The sequence below is a fragment of the Erythrolamprus reginae genome, chromosome 1 (assembly GCF_031021105.1).
Source record: "Erythrolamprus reginae isolate rEryReg1 chromosome 1, rEryReg1.hap1, whole genome shotgun sequence".
NCBI classification, from domain to species: domain Eukaryota; kingdom Metazoa; phylum Chordata; class Lepidosauria; order Squamata; family Dipsadidae; genus Erythrolamprus; species Erythrolamprus reginae.
The window spans coordinates 160,276,572-160,297,020 of record NC_091950.1 but is presented as its reverse complement, the minus strand read 5'-3'; the positions used below and the strand labels follow the sequence as shown (position 1 = coordinate 160,297,020).

General features: G+C 39.6%; 1 protein-coding gene across 9 annotated transcripts in view; it reads right to left on the bottom strand.

Moving 5' to 3' along the window:
- LOC139155638 (kalirin) overlaps positions 1 to 20,449 on the bottom strand; it is a 292,637-nt gene that overhangs the window by 106,215 nt on the left and 165,973 nt on the right. Inside the window, exon 29 of one of the 9 annotated variants that reach the window (XM_070730868.1) lies at positions 12,161 to 14,648. The exons of the other annotated variants lie outside the window; for them this stretch is intronic. Coding sequence (XP_070586969.1) covers positions 14,644 to 14,648 — 5 coding nt within the window. The 3' untranslated portion in view covers positions 12,161 to 14,643. Of the gene's footprint in view, positions 1 to 12,160; positions 14,649 to 20,449 lie in introns of those variants that run through there. 9 annotated transcript variants of the gene reach the window in all.

Sequence of the window (20,449 nt, the reverse complement as noted above, 5' to 3'; positions counted from 1 at the left end):
AGTGAATTTTCATTATAAAGAACATTGTTTTGAATTTTCAAATGTGTGTGTGTCTGAAATTTGTACCTGTGAATTTTTGGGAGGAGTCTACCAGAGAGCCCAACAGAACAGACTGAAGCAAAATCAAGGATATACCCACCACCTACTATTATGTTTTTCACTCCCCAAAGCTTTAGAAACAATTTGAAGGCAGTCCCCAATCTTCTGCTGATTCAAAAGTAGGCAGAAATCACTGCCCAGAATTTCAAAAATAAATAAAAATATCTTCACCGAATTCCATATTAAAGAAGGGGAAAAAAACCCAAGAGAAAAGAAAATGTTATAACTTTGCCTACTAAACTATTCCACTACGAGGACAAAAAAGGAATTGATTAAACTCCTGTGAATTTTACCTGTTCACTTCTGTTTCAGCTACTGACAAATTCATGCCTATCCAGAGCACATACACAAATGTAATTAAATAAATAAGGTAATAGCTTCATTACACAGCCTGAACCCAGGAACCAAGAAAAGGAGTGAGAGAAAAGCTCCTTCCAATGGGTGTCTTTAAAAAAAGAAGAGGCCAAACGAATCTTTCAACAGTTTAACTTTAATCTCATTAAACTGAAAGAAAATTTGTTTAGATGGCACTTATAATACTGAAGTACAGTATGGATCTGCTTTCAATGTTTCTGCTTTATGCAAAATTTTCATGTCAGAGCATCTTTACTTCTAGCTTCAAAATCCACGAATTAACTAAAGCCTCCATTAATATATCCATAAATTATTCTGCTTTAAGTAAATTTACCTGTACTCTATGGAATGAAATGACAGGCCGGAATAGTCAGGACTAATGCATTTTCATTTTTACAATGGTGCAATTCACAAATCTAAGGCATAAACTGTCTGTTTCAAGGAGGGTCAGAAACTGTAAACTTCCAAAAATATATATAGGTACCTGAAATAGAAACAGACTAAATATAAAAACAACTTTTTAGAACTTGATAGTTTGCGAACCTGCAATTACTTTGATCCAGAAAGAAATAGAAAGCTTGCTTCATTCTAATGTTTGGTTTCCTACACCCAGGTTGTCTAAGTCAATAAGAAGTTTTACCATGAGAGCATTACTGTAAAAGAATTTCCTGGCACAGTAAATCCAGAGAATGTAATTATAGGATTAACATGAAAGATTTCTTTTTATCTTTTAACTGAGTAGGCAGCCCTCATTAAAACACAGCGCTCATCTGCAACAGTTGTTTTGACCTGGGTCTTTGGTTTAGTAAGCAAACGATCCAAAGGAACATTGTCAAAACGGCATACAGCAAACCATATTCTGTACTTTTCATTCAATAAAGGAATTACGGTAGTTGTGCACATTTTAGCAAATTAAAAGTCTAGGAGATAGACTAATACTAAAATGGAAAATAATGAACTTGATCTAAATGCAAGTATCTCATGAATTTTGATTGGTCTGCTCCAATGATGGTTGTTCATTTCTACAATTAAATTCATAACATAGCCCTTTGTTTTTATAGTAACTTGTTGATGTGGGGGGAGGGCTTAAAATGTTGCACCAAAAATCAAAGTTTACAAATCAGAATAACTGCTCTAATATAAGATACTAAATCACAAACATTGCCATCTTCTTTTGTAAAATTAGTAACATTTAACAAAAAAAGTTTTGCCGTATGAATCCCAGCGTCCCGTTAGGTCCCACAGAGTCGGCCTTCTCCAGGTCCAGTCAACTAGACCAGTGTTTCCCAACCTTGGCAACTTGAAGATATTTGGACTTCAACTCCCAGAATTCCCCAGCCTAGCAAACGCTGGCTGGAGAATTCTGGGAGTTGAAGTCCAAATATCTTCAAATTGTCAAGGTTGGGAAACACTGAACTAGACAATGCCATTTGGCAGGGCCTAGGAGAAGACCCGAGATACGAACCAGGGGTTCAGAAAATTTTTGCCTCTTCTTATGAACTTTTTTCTTCTTACGAACCCGCCGCCGCCGCCACGAAGCCCCGCCACCCGGCTGTCACTTTTTGAAACAGCCGGGGGGCTTCCCAGCGTCCTCCTGAACCCGAACGCCAAACCTGAACTTCCGGGTTTGGCGTTCGGGAGGCCTCCGAGAAGCCCCCTGGCTGTTTTAAAAGGTGACAGCCGGACGCCGGGGCTTCCCAGCGGCCTCCCGAACCCCGAACCCGGAAGTTCGGCAAAAGTTCGGGTTCGGGAGGCCACTGGGAAGCCCCGCCGCCCAGCTGTCACCTTTTAAAACAGCCGGGGGGCTTCCCAGCAGCCTCCTGAACCCGAACGTCAAACCCGAATTTCCGGGTTTGGCATTCGGGAGGCCTCTGAGAAGCCCCCCGGCTGTTTTAAAAGGTGACAGCCAGGCGGCGGGGCTTCCCAGCGGCCTCCCGAACGCCGAACTTTTGCCGAACTTCAAAAGGTGACAGCCGGGTGGCGGCGTGTTTTTGCATTGTTTTTTTTTCGTTTCACGGATTAATGGATTTTACATTGTTTCCTATGGGAAACAAGGTTTCGTCTTACAAACTTTTCGTCTTACGAACCTCCCCCTGGAACCAATTAGGTTCGTAAGACGAGGTATTACTATATATTCCAAATACACGCAGCCTTGTTGTTTCTTAAATTAGTGAATTAAAGAGTTGAATACTATATAACACATTAGGTCTGGTGGCATATTTCTGCCTTTCTGTAAATTTTGTGTCTTGTATGTTATATTTGGGGGTGCAGAAATCCCAATGATCACCTGTGCTCTTATGGACTATAATGTTTTTTGCGTATGCCTTCAATCTATTTGAATAAGAATTCAGATTAAGATACAAAGTGCAGGATTTAGAGAATTGCTCTTGGAAAACAGTTCTGAGACACATTACAAAATCAGTAAACACTAGAGAAGCTTTGAAGACTGCAAACTTTTGTAGTAAACAATGTCTGGTGAGAAAGGGACAAACATTGTTTTTGGCAACGCAGCCTACACTCTTTTCTTTGATTACAGCTTTTGCATAGTGAGGAGGACAATAATGAAATATTATCAAAGAGGGCAATGTCAGCACCGTTGCTGTGCAAAGACTCAACATCTTTTAAAAAGTTATTTTCCACCAAAATCCTGTTGGGAAATTGCACCTTTGACATTTTTCACTAAAATTGACATTGAAGTTTCTAAAACTACGAGGGCCACACAATATGGATTTGGAAGCCAGGCATGGAACATAAATTGATACCGAAAATTCCCAGATTATACAAGGAAATCTTTTCTGTAAAACAGTTCAGGAGTATGACAAAATGTTCCTTTATGAACCTATTAACCTCTCCCCTCAGGAAGTTGCAGCATTATGGAATTAAATCTTGTCACCTCTATCGTCCTATGGTAAACCTCAGCAGTGATTAAAGGAACCTAGTACAGAAGTTGACCAGTTTTTCTGAAGTCTATGTCTCTAATTTCTCTGAAAGAATATTCACCTGCTGGAAACTATGGAATCAAGGGAAAAAATGGGAGAACTGGGTACAATGTAAGTGCACGTGTCATCTACGACAACCACTTGCTCTTATCAACCTGTTCTGTAGCTATGAAAAGGCACATAGAAGGGAGTTTGCACAACAATTTTGGCTCAGTGTCTTGGAATGATGAATCACAGGAATCCTCCCTGTTTCATTTATCCTTTACCTAACACCACTACCGAGCTGCATGACATGATGGAATGAAGTTATTAAGATCAACCAGCTACTAAAAACCAGCCCTTCCCATCCTATTATGAAAAATCTTAGTGAAACCAAGGGGTGAAAAGCCATGTAAGGTGTGGTTCTGTGATTGGATTTTCCCAGCATACTGTGCTATTAACCATGGTTATTTTTCAAACCATAATGGTGGATTGACATATACTGAGAAACAATGAGCACATTATGTAACATAATGTCTAAATTTCAGAATGAGAAAACTCGCTGCGGCCAATTCACATTGTGACAACTCACTTCAGGACAATTTAACAATTAAATTACAGTGTTTCCTCGATTTTCACGGGTTCAAACTTCGCGAATAGCCTATACCACAGTTTTTCAAAAAATATTAATTAAAAATACTTCACGTTTTTTTCCCTATACCACGGTTTTCCTCACCCAATGACGTCATATGTCATACGTCAAAAACTAATAATTTTTGCAATTATATAACAAAAAAAATATTATTGTTAATAAATAATTATGTTTATAAATATCAGGATCACTAAGTGTCTTATTCAATGGTGAGTACCAGTAATAATGGTGAGTAAATGGTTGTTAAGGGAATGGGAAATGGTAATTTAGGGGTTTAAAGTGTTAAGGGATGGCTTGTGATATTGTCCATAGCCAAAAATGGTGTTTTTACTTCCGCATCTCTACTTCGCGGAAATTCGACTTTTGCGGGCGGTCTCGGAACGCATCCCCCACGAAAATCAAGGGGACACTGTATTTCAAATAAATAAAATTATTTTTGTCATTCACATTTCATTCTCCTTTTACATCTTTCTTTAATGATTGTATTCCACCATTTGTTAGATATTAATGTAACTCTTGTCTCACAAGTTTTAATGTGGTGAGTTTTCTGCAGAAAGTTGACTGTGGTGAGTTGGTTGTGGCAACCAACAGATCCTCTAAATTTATCATTTTCCAGCAACATAAACTATGGTTGTATGGGAAGATGCCTGAATCCAGTCACACAGCCATATTTTGTTTATGGTTTAAACCAGAGGAGGGTTCTGACTTACCTCGTTGCCGGTTCGCTTCCTCATGTGTCGTGTGCCACGCCGGTAGGCACGCACATGCACAGTGCTAAAACACAGCTTCTGCACATGTGCAGAAGCAAAAACCAAGATTTATTTATTTATTTATTTCTATTTTTATGCCGCCCTTCTCCTTAGACTCAGACCGGCTTACAACATGTTAGCAATAGCACTTTTTAACAGAGCCAGCATATTGCCCTCACAATCCGGGTCCCCATTTTACCCATCTCGGAATGATGGAAGGCTGAGTCGACCTACAGATCTACAGTCAGCTTCAGTGGCCTGCAGTACAGCACTCTACCTGCTGCGCCACCCGGCTCAGTTTGCCATGGCTGCTGGTTGGGCAAGCAGAGGGAAATTCTCACTATCGGTTCTATAGAACTGGTCCGAACTGGCAGGAACCCACCTGTGTTTTACACCATAGTTTGCGGCTTCAAATATTTATCCAATTGTCATTAAACAAAACCATGGCTTAGAAAAATACAGAGATACCTTGTCTTACGAACGCTTCGTCATACAAACCTTTTGACATACGAACCCGGGGTTTAAGATTTCTTTGTCTCATCTTAAAAACCCTTTCTGTCTTATCAACCTGAGCCTGGGTCCATGGGCTCTTACTGCGCCTGCGCTCTTGTACTGCACATGCACTCTCTGACTGCCGAAGGGATTCCCCTGCCTTGTGACTATCACCGCCGGGATTTCCCATTTGCTTGCCTGGGAATTCCCCACCAGAATTCCCCGCCCCCTTTTGGTTGCACCTGAGGCGGGGAACTCCGGAGCTGCCCCATTTCCCTGCCACTTTCCCCTCTAGCCCACGGCTTCCTCTGCTCCCTGCAGCCGCCCCATCCTGCTGCCAAAATGCCCCCTAGCCTGCCACTTTCTTCACCCCATCTCACTGCTAAAATCATCCCTCCAAAAGCTTCCTACACCGCTCCAAATTGCCCCCAAAATCACTCCCCCAAAAGCTTCCTATCTTGCCCCAAATTCCTCCAAAAATCATCACTCCAAAAGCTTCCTATCTTGTCCCAAATTCCTCCAAAAATCGCCACTCCAAAAGCTTCCTATCTTGCCCCCAAATTCCTCCAAAAATTGCCACTCCAAAAGCTTCCTAAGCCACCCCAAATCACTTCCAAAGTCTTTCAAACTCACCTCTCCTTTCAAAATGCCTCGCTACTCCTTGCTGCCTTTTTTCACTCAATTTGCCTTCGTTAGGACCTCGATTTGGGTGGCATAGGAAGCGGCTGGAGGGGTGATCTTTGAAGCAATTTGGGGAAAGGTAAGAAGGTTTTGGAGGGGCATTTTTGGAGGAATTTGGGGCAAGATAGGAAGCTTTTGGAGTGGCGATTTTTGGAGGAATTTGGGGCAAGATAGGAAGCTTTTGGAGTGGTGATATTTGGAGGAATTTGGGGCAACGTAGGGAGGTTTTGAAGGGGCGATTTTGGGAGAGATTTGGGGCGGCGTTAACCTTCGTTAGGGCCTCCATTCCTTGTTTCTCCTCGCTGTCCGTCTCCATGCCGTTAGCCTTTACTTTGTCCGCCTGCCGCTTTTTTTTAAGCCTTAAAGTTTGGATTTTCCTAATGGGTTTCCACGCATTATTTGCTTTTACATTGATTCCTATGGGAAACAATGTTTCGTCTTATGAACTTTTCACCTTACGAACCTCGTCCCGGAACCAATTAAGTTCGTAAGACTAGGTATCACTGTATATCGTTTAATTTTAATGGAAAGGTTGCTCATAATCAAATTTAGGAACCAATAAATGAAGAAAATGTTCTGCAAAACAATGGGCCATGTTTTAGACTCTTTAGGTGCTTAGAGACCCATGAATAAATGCAACTGCTCCTTTGAATTAGTTGGAAATTGGGTAGATGTATGAAAACATTATTGTAAAGCAAAAAGTCCCACATAATGCTGTGTACATTTTTTTAATCTTAAATTTTAAATATGGTGTATTTTCATATTGATAAAGCCATTTAATTTCAAACTCTAATTGTGCATCAAGATTGCTCATTAGCTTGTGATTGTATACAAGGATAAAATTTAAGCTTAGGTTTTACCTTCAGCTACAAATAACCTGTTGTGTTCAACTCAATCTTTTAGACAACTGATGCAGTTTACGCTGTTTGTGTTAATTTATGTAATTATTGCAGTGATGTTTTTTATATCTTTTGTTAATGGTAACTACACCTTTTCCCAAAGGATTCTGCCCATTTTATCCATTTTGTGAAGCAGAAAGAAAGCCCCATTCCCGTGAACATGCGAGGGCCATGAACCGGATGACAGACCTTTGTGATAACCCTGATCTAAAACACCTTATCTCCAAAAAGTGGTCCTGTCATTACTGACATTTTGCAAAGCTGTAAAAGCAATTTTATTAAGGTAGGCTTCAATATTACCACCTTTATGTGTTTCTTGCCCATAAAGTTTTAAAAGGCTTGCTGGCTGGGTGGGTGTACGTTACTTTGAGTGAAAGGATCTTAAGACATTTTTTTTTGTATTGTATGGGTAATTTTTATGGGTTATTTTTAATTTTAATATCTTCCAGATTCTAGTATTATAGATGGTATGACTGTTGATAAATATATAATACAATTTTAATCAGTTTCCCTCCTTTGTATAAAGTTGTTATATAATTATATAAATGACAAAACATGAACAATTTGTAAATTACATCAAATTGTTTTAGTCTGTCAAAGTGAAGTTTTGCTCCACTGTTATCACTGCAACAAATAAAGATACAATAATTATCTGATACAGTTGTTCACTATCATTTTAGCAAGCACATTATGATTGCAATTTTGAATTTTAAGGAGTCATTTTGAAATGGAGAATAATTATATAATTACAAATGTATTCATTTTAGGGCCACTTACTATTATTACTCATTCTGAATTTCTTAAAATGAGTGTCCATTTATAAAATAAAAAGATAGTGCTCTAAACCAGTGTTTTTCAACCAGTGTGCCGTGGCACACTAGTGTGCTGCGAGACATGGTCAGGTGTGCCGCGAAAAAGGAAGCTCAGATTCCAGTCCCGCAACTTTTTGCTGAGAGAGAGAGAGAAAGCAAGAGAGAGAGAGAGAGAAAGAGTGAGAGAGAAAGAAAGCAAAAGAGAGAAAGAGAGAGAAAGCAAGAGAGAGAGAGAGAGAGAAAGAGTGAGAGAGAAAGAAAGCAAGAGAGAGAAAGAGAGCAAGAGAGAGAAAGAGAAAGAAAGCAAGATAGAGAGAAAGAAAGCAAGAGAGAGAGAGAGAAAGAGTGTGTGAGAGAGAGAAAGCAAGAGAAAGAGAGAAAGAAAGCAAGAGAGAGAGAGAGAGAGAGAGAGAGAGAGAGATAAATGAGCAAAAAGGAGAGGAAAAAAGAGAAATGAAAAAATTATTGAGACAGAGAATGAGAGGCAGGAGAGAGAAACAAAAGAGAGAGAGAGAAGTGACTCTTGATTTAAAGCATATGCTAAAAAGCACCCAAAGAATAAAAGACAAAAAACCCCAGCCCTCACCTGTTTTTGGAAAGGGTTCAAGAGTGTGTATATACACACACACACACAAGGGTGGGGAGGAGACAGGGATGGAAAAAGAGAGGAAAGTGTCTTAGGGTGTCATTTTGGTTGGTGGTGTGCCCCAGGATTTTAAAATGTAAAAAATGTGCCGTGGCTCAAAAAAGGTTGAAAATCACTGCTCTAAACTGATCATCTGAGTAATTGAAATGTTATTGCTAATCTTGCTTTGACGGTGCAAAAATTCCTATTGCATGCATAATTAGCATTACTGTACATTCGATTCTTAGTATAGGCTCCTAAGCAAAATAGGCAAAGTAGAAGAGTATACAAAGTCTTTGTGTATTATACAGAGGACTATATAAAGCTACTTTGCCCAACAAGCTTTTCCTTTGAGGCACAACAAATTGAGCAGAATATTAACTTCTGATCCATTGAGTTAAATTAATCTGAGGTAGGAGCAAAGTCCTCCAATGGCCCTGGTTCTTTTTAATATATGATACCGTGTTTCCTTTAAAATAAGACTCTGTTTTATATTTTTTTAAATCCTGAAATAGATGCTTAGCCTTATTGCCATGCACTCAAAGCCAAATTGGTTTTATCATCAGGGGATGTCTTATTTGGGGGAAAATAGGACAGATTTATTATCTAATCACAAATCACCCATCAATATCTTAAGATATTTCAGTATCTTAAGATATTTCAAGATATGTCGCAAATATAACAAGAAGGGTTATCTGTACTCCTTAACGTTTATTCTTGGAAATCTGTAAGTTTCCCTACTGCACAAAGAAGCTACTACAGGTACGATGAAAAATGATGGTTTGCACTAATGCACACTTGACAATTGTTGACTTTTATGTTTCCATGATTTATAGAAGACGCTAGAAAGAAGACAAAATGTACAAATTCATCCATCTCATGTACGAAACAGATTGCATTAATCTTTTTTATTTAATTAATTAAATAATTAATTAAATTAATCACCCTCTGATTCAGAATGCTGTCAGAATTGTATGCTTCATCTTTATAAATGATGTCACATATTTCAGCAGTGCAAATATTTAGGTTCAAGCTTCTGAACAATCGCTTGACCAGTCTTATTTGAACTCCTTCAATGACGTTAATATTGTCCCAGCTTGCATTGTTTTTGTTCAAACAATTCTTCTTATTGTTTTCTATTTTCCAATACTGTTACATTTTCCAAAACTAATAAACTGAAAATGAGGAAAAATACGCTTAATAATTAAATGAGATGTTTGATGCATCTACAGGAAATTTGAGAGCGGCACGAAGGTCCAGCCAGTTTCCTGCCATTCCCCCTTTAATCCCAGCCATCTCGGGCTTTTCTGGGCTGCCAGAGGAGCCTTTCGGTCGCTTATGGAGGCTTTGGCAGCCCAGAGCGAACGGAACATTTTCCTTTCTCTGAGCATGCTGCCTCCCATACACCCGGCACGAGGTTGCCTCCCGGAGCGTCTGGGCGCGGAAAGGCAAAAGGGGGCGCTTCGCTCCCGCTGGATCAACTCGGCTTCAGCCAAACTGAAGAGTCACCACAGTGAAGGAAAGGCACTGGCTACAAAGTGAGTGAGCGAGAAGATAGGGGAGCCCTTCAGCATGGGAAGGAAGAGGAAGCAGGTTGCAGCAGCAGCAACCTTTCGGTCAAAGCAGTGGGAGGTTCCTCCCTCTCGCCTGCCTGGGTTTCTCTCTCTGGTGCAGTGTCTGGGAGGCAACCTCGCGCCGGGTGTATGGGAGGTGCGTGCTCCTCCTCGCCACCTCGGAGACCCTCTTTTTTTTAAAAAAGCCTTAAAGTTTTGGATCTTTTCCTCTCACCTTCTTCCTTCGGCAGCGACTGTCCTTCTCCTCCTCGCACCAAAATTCCGAGCTTTTATTTCCTAATGGTTTTGCATGCATAATTTGCTTTTACATTGATTCCTATGGGAAAATTTGCTTACAAACTTTTCTACTTAAGAACCTGCTCACGGAATGAATTAAGTTCTTAAGTAGAGGTACCACTGTATTTATGTACGTATGTACGAGTCTACGGAAAGGGGCGGCATACAAATTTAATAAATAAATAAATAAATTTAGGTAGGTAGGTATGTAGGTATATGTGTGTTTTCTCTCTCTCTCTCTCTCTACATATATATCAAATGTTTTTAGCTGAAATTTTAAAATTAAGGGAGACTAGGATGGTACCATTTCGGCCTTGTTCTGGCCTTATCAGCTAGCCACACCCTTCCTTACTGGGATTCGATCTGGCAGCCTCTGCCTTGTAAGGCAGAGAGTTAGCAGTTGAGCCACCAGACCTTGATCCCTCCAGCTCTGTACCAGGGAGGGGCTATATGTTTTTTTATGTCGGATCACCCTGGTATATTGAAGGAACGTCACAGCTCCTTTTTGCCTCTAGGCCCAACCCAGGACCATTTCCAGGCAGTTAATTTATTCATAGCCGACAACTATATTCTGTATGTATCAAATGTTTTTAGCTGAAATTTTAAAATTAAGGGAGACTAGGATGGTACCATTACCAGTACAGAGCTGGAGGGGTCAAGGTCTGGTGGCAGAGGCTGCCAGATCGAATCCCAGTAAGGCAGGGTGTGGCTAGCTGATGAGGCCAGAACGAGGCCAAAATGGTACTATCCTAGTCTCCCTTAATTTTAAAATTTCAGCTAAAAACATTTGATACATACAGAATATAGTTGTCGGCTATGAATAAATTAACTGCCTGGAAATGGTCCTGGGTTGGGCCTACAGGCAAAAAGGAGCTGTGACGTTCCTTCAATATACCAGGGTGATCCGACATAACACACACACACACACACACACACACACACACACACACACACATATATATATATACATACACACACCTCAGGTGCAAGCAAAAGGGCGCAGGGAATTCCCATGCAAGCAAATGGGAAATCTCAGTGGTGACAGTCACAAGGCAGGGGAATTTGTTCAGCAGTCAGAGAGCACAGGGGCAGTAAGAGAGCCCACGGACCGGGCTCAGGTTTGTAAGACGGAAAGGGTTTTTAAGACGAGGCAAAGAATTCTTAAACCCCGAGTTCGTATCTCGAAAAGTTTGCATGACGAGGGGTTCGTAAGACGAGGTACCACTGTGTGTGTGTATATATATAATTTTGCTCTCCAAAACTACTATTCTGTTACTTTGTTAACTATAAAGTAAATTATAAGTATATTCTTTTTGTCCTTTACTGTAATATCTCATTAACATGCTTATAACATTTATGTTTTTTAAAAATTAATTGCCTATTTCTGTTGAACAGGAATCAATTACTATATTTTCTATAGTCATATCATTTAGAATAGTGTGAATTCAAATACATGACCATTTCATGGGATTCATTATCCATACCTGCCTCTATTAGGACTATTCAACATAGTTGAACAATATATTTGCAATTGCATTTATATTTTTTTGTTGTTATTATATGATGTGAATTTATGTGGTCAACTTCAATCATAAAAAAGGCTAGCAACTATTTCAAAAGCGGGATTTAAATCATAATAATATATTACTACATTGTCAAAGTATAACCTTTTATTGAAACAAAAACCCTCCTAAAATGAATTGGAAGACTAGATTAGCATGCAACTCCTTCTTAAACTGCTCCAAAATAATACACTATTACAACTTCTAGAGTACTGGGAGTTGGAGTTACGTATTGAGAAAATGTTATATAGATCTGGTTCACACACCAACCATAAAATTTACTCTTATTAATAAAAATTCAAAATTATTTAAAATAATTATAATGTGGAATGTGATAAAATTGGATTTACATAGATGGGAAAAATTAAGATTTGTGACTAATGGGTAGAATTTCAGTGATTAAGATGAATGTACGACCTAGAATCTTATTCATGTTTTAGATTATACTGACATTGATGAAACAGTGGTGAAAAGATATATCCAATTTTATTTGGCAAAATAAGTATTTTTTCATAGTTAATTTTTAGCATAAAATAGGCTAAAATCTCCATCATATCTTTTCATGGTTCTCTTTCACTAGTAAGCTTGACAATTCTTCCCCTACCATAAAAAAAAAATTACATTGTGCCTTACATAGAAACACATACAAGTTCTGTAGTTTGAGCAATAAATACTACAATATTGGTTGCTAAATAAGGATTTCATTAGGCAGTACATCTTAATACAATATTTTCAGTTGTTTCCTCATAGTTATCATTCAGGAAGCATATGGAAACAAGACAAACTTGTTCAAAGCTTTTAATCTTTAGCACAATATCCCGGCCATGCAAAGTTTAAAACCAGTCCATTTGTATATGCATTTACATCTTTATATTAGAATTCAAGTGTAACAAAGAAAATAAGGTTATAGTAAGGAAGGAAGTTAGGCATACCTTATATAATAAGTATCTTCAGTTTAGATAACTAACTACGGTGAATACCTAGTTATTATCTGAGAAAGAGAGAATTGCTTGCTTCCCCTATATTCTTTACTGGTGGTGTTTTTAATTAATTGGTTAAAATAAATTCTTCTTGTCCCAAGATACATTTGAAATTCCATTGGAAAATTTAAAGATACAAGATTACTAAGGCATAATTCTCAATCAAACTGCTGGAGAATGGTATCAATACTGACGTACTCATGCTTTTTGACTTTTCCCAAACAGTTTGGAAAACCTCTCTAACTTGTCATCATTTCGTATTCCATGCATCCATGGTCTGTGATCCCCCCAAAGCTTAAAATACCACTGATATTTCTCCAGAAACTATTAAAAATAAAGGTCAGAGGCAGGGAAAAAGGGAAAAATAGCAGGTTTGTAAGTCAGTAAAGATTTTAACAATATTTAATTAACTAGACTTGAATCAATTTTGGTGTTCAGGGAAAAATTAAATGATCTTTTTTGGACAAGTGGCCTCTATACTCCTTAGATGAAATACAGCCCTCGAAGTGAAGAGAGTTTCATAGCTCCATCATAATAATCTGGGATGGTACAACTCCTTAAGCTAAATAACCAATTCAACGATGCCTCAAAATAGCAAGCATACTTTTATTGCACACACACACACACAGTGTTCTGCTACAGCATTTTGGGATTTGAAGAATTCTTAGCTTTATTGGTTGATTTTCTATCAGAATCTGGAACTAGTTTCAACATTCTTAAATTGAGACAATGGTTCAATTGCGCTTTGAATTTATTTTCTCCCAGTACAGTTTAGAATAGTCAGCAAACAAATTATGCAAGTTTCATTATTTCAGATTAGATTTACTCTGACAATATATTGTCTTGGCATTGTCCGCAGGCAGCATCCTTGTAATAACTTCATCTCCATTTGTGACCTATGCGACAGCTGAATTAACATACAATGGTAGCTGGTCCCATGTATTTCCCCCCCCCCCAACATTTTAAGTTTTCACCTCATTAATTAGGCTAACAACGACAATGGCAATAGTTCACACAGACTCAACTCGATTAATCCGTGAAACTCAAATTTCCCACTATCCCTGGAGCATTATTAATGTAGTAAAAAGCTGCAAGTTGAAAAGCCACAGGATTGATAAGCGTTGTCATAGGAAATAGTCCAATAAACTTGGCTTCCAGCATTTCAGATGTTCACGAAGAGGGAAGAAATCTGTAAAAAATCCAGATCTAATCTTCCGACAATGATAGAGGATGTTCCTGATAACGACCATCAGTAGAGCAGTTGTAGGAGGCCTTGGTGTGGTCTAGTAGTTCCTTAAAGAGATGTTAAGTTGACTAAATTTCCTGGAGAAATAGGAAAGCTTCTAGAGCAGGCAAGGCCTACAGGCTTGGTGAGGCCTCAGAGAATGATAACTAGAGGGAAGCTGGACTAAGTAATTACACATACTCAGGGAGAAATATCTGTTCAACTATGTTGCTAGCAATGAGTGTGTTCTATGATGATGTTTATCTTCTCAAGATTCTCTATTAACTGTGGATGATGGGCCAAGAACAGGTATACTTTTATGTCCGATAATTGAAAAAGGGCTCTCCAGAAAATGTGTTATGTATTGCGAACTTCAACTTTGAAGATGGGTCACTGGTGGCTATTAACATAATTGATATCTATGTCCTGAGGAACTCTGGTTCTCAACTACCACCAACAGAAGCTTTCCTCCTGCTCATGAAGAGCGTTTTTAACAATACTTTCCATGTTTTCATCATTGCAACGTTCAGTAGATGTATTCTGTCGTAGTAGGTGATAACACCTAATCAATCTAAATAAGGTCAGAACTGATTTGTACTTGGACAGATCACCAGGAAATCCTTGAAATGGAGACTAGACAATGAAGCACTTCCAGGAGAAGATAATGGCAAACCACTTTGATTTTGTTGGTAAGAAAACGGCATGGATATGTTCAGGTAGGCATCAGCTCGACTCAAGGCAGACTTTACCCTGAAATGCAGGGAACAAGGAATAAAAAAAAACCCTCAAGTAAGCGCTACCCTATACTCCACTGCCTCATTTTACAGAGAAGAAAAATAAAATTATTTGCTAGTTTCTTATACAGTGGTACCTCGGTTCTCGGACGCTTTCGTTTTTGTACATTTCGGATACCGAGCAAAATTTTCTGCAAACATTTGCTTCGGTATCCGAACAAAAATTCGGATACTGAACAGAAAATTTTGTTTACTATCTGAAATGTGCGACCAGGGCAGCTTTGCAAAGCAGCTGCCACAAGATCTGAGGGGACGGGGTGAGAGGGAATGGGAGTTGGGATCTGACACGCCCCTCCTGGCTGCCCTCTTAACAACCTCCCAGTCTCAACCATCTAACTGCTCCAAGCTGCAGGAAGGGTAGGGCTGGCTGCAATACCGGCAAGCTTCGGGGGGCTCCTTTCCTCAGCGGTTCAGTTCGTTACCTCCAGGCAGCTGCCCCAACTTTTTCTTTCCCGGCGGCGGTAGCAGCTCCGGCGGCTTCCCTTCGAGGAGCAGCAGCAGTGTCAGGAACGTCACATGGTTCAGTTCGTTACCTCCAGGCAGCTGCCCCAACTTTTTCCTTCCTGGCGGCGGCAGCTCCGGCGGCTTCTCTTCATCACGTGACATTCCTGACGAAGCTGCTGCTCCTCGAAGGGAAGCCACCGGACCCGCCGCCGCTGGGAAGGAAAAAGTTGGGGCAGCAGCCTGGAGGTAATGAACTGAACCACTGTGGAAAGGAGCCCCCCAAAGCTGCCGGTATTGCAGCCAGCCCTACCCTTCCTGCAGCTTGGAACAGTTACAAGGTAGGGACTGGGAGACTGTTAAGAGGGCGGCCAAGAGGGGCGTGTTGGGATTCCGACTCCCATTCCCTCTCACCCCGTCCCCTCAGATCTTTATCCCATAGGAAATAGAGAAAATACTGTAGATTTAATTGGTTCCCAGCAAGTCAATGGGCTGGGAACCAATTAAATCCATTTCCATTATTTCCTATGGGATAAATTAATTCGGTTCTCGACCAAATCGGTTCTCGACCACACTTCCGGAACGAATCGTGGTCGAGAACCAAGGTACCACTATATTTCCACACTGAGGGAGAAATTTCCAGCATTGGGTTTAGCAGGAAAGGGTCACCTTGGGTGACAGAAGCTGAGCGCAGCACAAGATTTTGCATATATGTGTATAGATTTCCTCCTATACACACAAACATATATATATTTAAAGTACACATATACTTTTCTTAAATTGGTAGCCTTCCTTTGAGGTAAATACAATCTGTTGCTCACTGACGACAATTTTAGAAGAGAAAGCTGTTTTCCTCAATTAAACGATTATGAACAGTGAAACAGATGTTATCAAACAGATCAATGATTTACCTTAATAAAAACTAAGTCATCTATTTTACACCACTGACTCTGAACATTTAACAATACAGGTCCTGTGGTAATAGCTCTATGCCAATTACCACAAATATCGGGTTTTCAGTGCAGATTTCCTATCGGTTTCTTACTATGTGTGCATAAGCTGCTCCTATTTAAGAAAAAAGTTAAAGTAACTATGTGTGAGGAATAGTATGCTGTAAACATACAGCGGCTACCAGGAAAGCATTAACTGTAGAATAAGTTAGCAACCTTCTTTTGAGGTCAGTGAGTGTACTTCTGAGAACATTCTGTGCATATTATCACAGAATAGTTAACTGGGGAATATTTTTCCCTTCAAGATATTATTACTCATTTAACAAGGAAGGGAAGCCATACAGAGCATGGCTTCTGAAATTATTTCTAACTCAACCCTAGGCAATTTCTAACAGCAACTCTACCTTCCGTTTAATGAAATAGTGTCTTGCACCCCCTACGTGGGCATGTTTCACCTCTCCTCTCATGTATGTGTGCAGTTGGGCAAGCTATTCGTTTTCCATTCTTGGGTCATGTGACAAGGTGAGGAAAAGAAGGGGTGGTTAAAAGAAGTTGCTAAAAATCTGGATCACTGCCCAATGGTCCATCTAGTCTGCCCTTATACTATTTCTCATAGGAATGTATTGAGGACTCCCACTCCCCCATAAAGTTTTTCTTTGCAGCTTCATAATTGATCCAATCTGTTTTTGTGTTTGCTCTTACTTCTTACTCTTAAGAGCTGGATGGTGCAGCACTGCAGGCTACTTCAGCTAACTGCTAGCTGTAGTTCAGCAGTTCAAATCTCACCACCGGCTCAAGGTTGACTCAGCCTTCCAATCTTCGGAGGTGGGTAAAATGAGGACCCAGATTGTTGGGGGTGATATGCTGATTGTGTAAACCGCTTCGTGAGGGCTGTAAAAGCACTATAAAGCGCCATATAAGTCTAAATGCTATTGCTAAATGCTATTGCTATTCTTCCCCATCCTCTAACTCTCAAATTGGCCAGAGTCTGTTCAGTTTTCAGAGGGCTTTGCGAGCATGCAAACTCATCATCTTTATTTTAATTAGGCCAATTAGAAACAAAGATGCATCAAGAAACACCAACCAGAAGGGAGAAATCAGTGGGCCTTAGTAGAAACATAGAAGATTGATGGCAGAAAAAGACCTCATGGTCCATCTAGTCTGCCCTTATACTATTTCCTGTATTTTATTTTAGGATGGATATACAGTATGTTTATCCCAGGCATCTTTACATTCAGTTACTGTGGATTTACCAACCACGTCTGCTGGAAGTTTGTTCCAAGTATCTACTACTCTTTCAGTAACATAATATTTTCTCACGTTACTTCTAATCTTTCCCCCAACTAACCTCAGATTGTGTCCCCTTGTTCTTGTGTTCACTTTCCTATTAAAAACACTTATCTCCTGAACCTTATTTAACCCTTTAACATAGAGTATGTATTTAAATTTTTCGATCATGTCCCCCCTTTCCCTTCTGTCCTCCAGACTATGCAGATTGAGTTCGTTAAGTCTTTCCTGAAAAGTTTTATGCCATTTTTGTAGCCCACCTTTGGACCTGTTCAATTTTATCAATATCTTGATAATAGTGACAGGTATAGCTAGCTACTTTGTTCCCAATACTTCTATCCTGTCTTAAAGCTGAGTTACAGGTAAGAGTTTGAGCCCCCCTCGGGCAAAGAAGAGATTTTCTTTAGCAGGGTGCAGGAACTGAGCTCAATTCTTCAGGATTTGAGGTCTGTTTCTCCACCCTGCTGAAATAATTCAGCTCCCTTCATCTGCCAGCTCTTTCAGCCAGCCTCCCCATCCCCAGATGAGAAGGCGTCCTCTTGACAGACAGCAGCAGCTGGCCACCTACCCTAACACCCTCCCCACTGATTTTCTGGGGAAACCAGCAGGGAAGATTATAAACGGCGATGACAAGATTGTGAGGCAGTTGGCAAATGGTCACAAGTGCAAACAGGTTGCCAAGGACCCAGATCACAATTGCATGACCTTAAAGCACTGTTTCCGAGGTTACTATATTTCTAGACTGTTGTTAAATAACTACAAGTCGAGGACTACCATATAGATATTAAGCCTGCTAAAAATGTATTTTTATTTCTTTTCCTGTACACTGTGAACTTTTCATATGAATTCTGGGGTATTAACTGCAAGTTCCTTATTACATCCCAAAAAAGATTTTATTATTGTCAAGCAATTAACTTGGAAAGCTTAAAAGTGGTTTAAAACAATTAACTTGGAAAGGCCAGTTGGTCTAGTGCTTAAGGCAGAATAGAAATCCAGAGATTGTGAATTCAAGTTCTGTTTTAGGCATGAAAGCCAGATAGGTGATTTTGGACCAGTTCCTCTCTCTCTCAGCCCAATTCCCCTCACAAGAATGTTGTTGTGAGAAGGGAGGAAGAAGGATATGTGTGCTGCTTGAGTTATTTATAAAAAATAATGATGGGATTAAAAAAATAGATAAATAAACTGAGCTCTTACCGAAAGCGCTAGCTATTTGGAGACATTGTCACAGACAAAATATTACCTTCTAGTTAATAAACTTCCTTTTGGAAATTTGGCATTAGTGTGATTCTTTCCCCAAGAATTTAGTCTTCTGTAAAATGCTTTTAAGTTTTTGACTCAACTACGGCTGTTAAAATGGAGAGGAATCACTAAAGGTAGAAATTATGCGAGGCTAACTAGCCATTATTAAGGGTTTTTTATATGTATCTTAACTAAATATTAACTGGAATCCAATCCCTAGCCTCTGTGTGGAAAGTCAGTTAAGTGTACTGGTTAGAACTGTAGGCTAGAAACTGGGAGAAAGTGAGTTTGGTTCTGCCTTTGGCATGAAGCCAGCTGGATGACCTTGGGCCAGTCACACTCTCAGCCCGAGGAAGGAGTACTTCTGAACTTTTGCCATGAAAACTAGAGGGACTTGTCCAGGCAGTCGCCAGGAATCAGTATTGACTTGGAAGCACAAATACAGCGCATGTATGCTGTGTTTGTTTAACATTCCTTTACAAGGATTTTAACAAAACATTCTGATCGGTTTTTGTTTGCTTGTCTCAATAATTTGTTTGGCCAACTTTTCAGTTCTTTTTTACAGCCTGTCTGATACAAGCAACTGAGGTGTTCTTTGCTAAGGTTTTTACTTGGCTATACTGTATATGATGGTTTGCAGTCTGGCAAAAAAAAAAAAGTTCCCATTTTTATTTATTGCATGAATATAATTCACATTATGAAGAGACATAAGAATTCATATACCAAATCTTAATATATATATATATATATATATTTAAATACATGAATCAACAGAACATGAGTATGTACATGTATAGCAAAGCTTAGCAAATTAACCAAGTTAACATAGTGCACAGCTTCCACAGCATTAACAATGTTTTGTATGTGAAACACAATTGAGCATTCATGCACACATACCTTTGCACTATATACAAAATAAAGCACAACACAGTACATGTATAACCCACCCACTGACACAAACTCTTAATTTTTACAATTCTACTTCATGATGCTGTATTAGCTAAGGTGGTTAGGAAAAAACCCCAAATCAATCACAGGCCACAAAACAGCTCAACTGTTGGAAATGATCAGAACATTCAGAGCAATGCTCTAAAACAGCAAAAATCTGCCTCGTGTTCAGGATAGAATGGCATGTTTTGTTCAGATCTAGCAACAAAATTCCAAATGACCCCCGTTTAATAGTCAGAACATTTTGAAACAGTAATAATGATCCTACACGTGCAGGAAAACCAAAGAAGGAAAAACGATATCGGAGAACTTCAAGGCAAAAATGTTTTGCACACCTCTAGTACTTTCTCATCATTTTCACAGCCTCTTCTAAGGTTACACCAAGTTCCACATGCAGTATGGCAATATAGTAATCCAAATTTAAAAATGGGATTTGGAGGGTGCCTAACACTTATTGGGAACATTTAAAGTAAATAACCCTTTCACTAGTGTGTAGGCAACCTTGTGAGACAAGATAAGATGCAACTCCTTTTAAGATTTATCCAACAGAGGCCAGCCTCCAGTTTTATATTTTGCCCTTTGAAATTAAGTTAAGTTTGTAGACCTAATCATAGCTACTAGAGGAAAGTCGCACGAATCCCAGCGACCAGTTAGGTCCCACAGAGTTGGCCTTCTCCGGGTCCCGTCAACTAAACAATGTCGTTTGGCGGGACCCAGGGGAAGAGCCTTCTCTGTGGCGGCCCCGACCCTTTGGAATCAACTCCCTCCAGATATCAGAGTTGCCCCCACCCTCCTAGCCTTTCGTAAGCTCCTTAAAACCCACCTCTGTCGTCAGGCATGGGGGAATTGACATGTTCCTTCCCCCCTAGGCTTATAAAATTTATGTATGGTA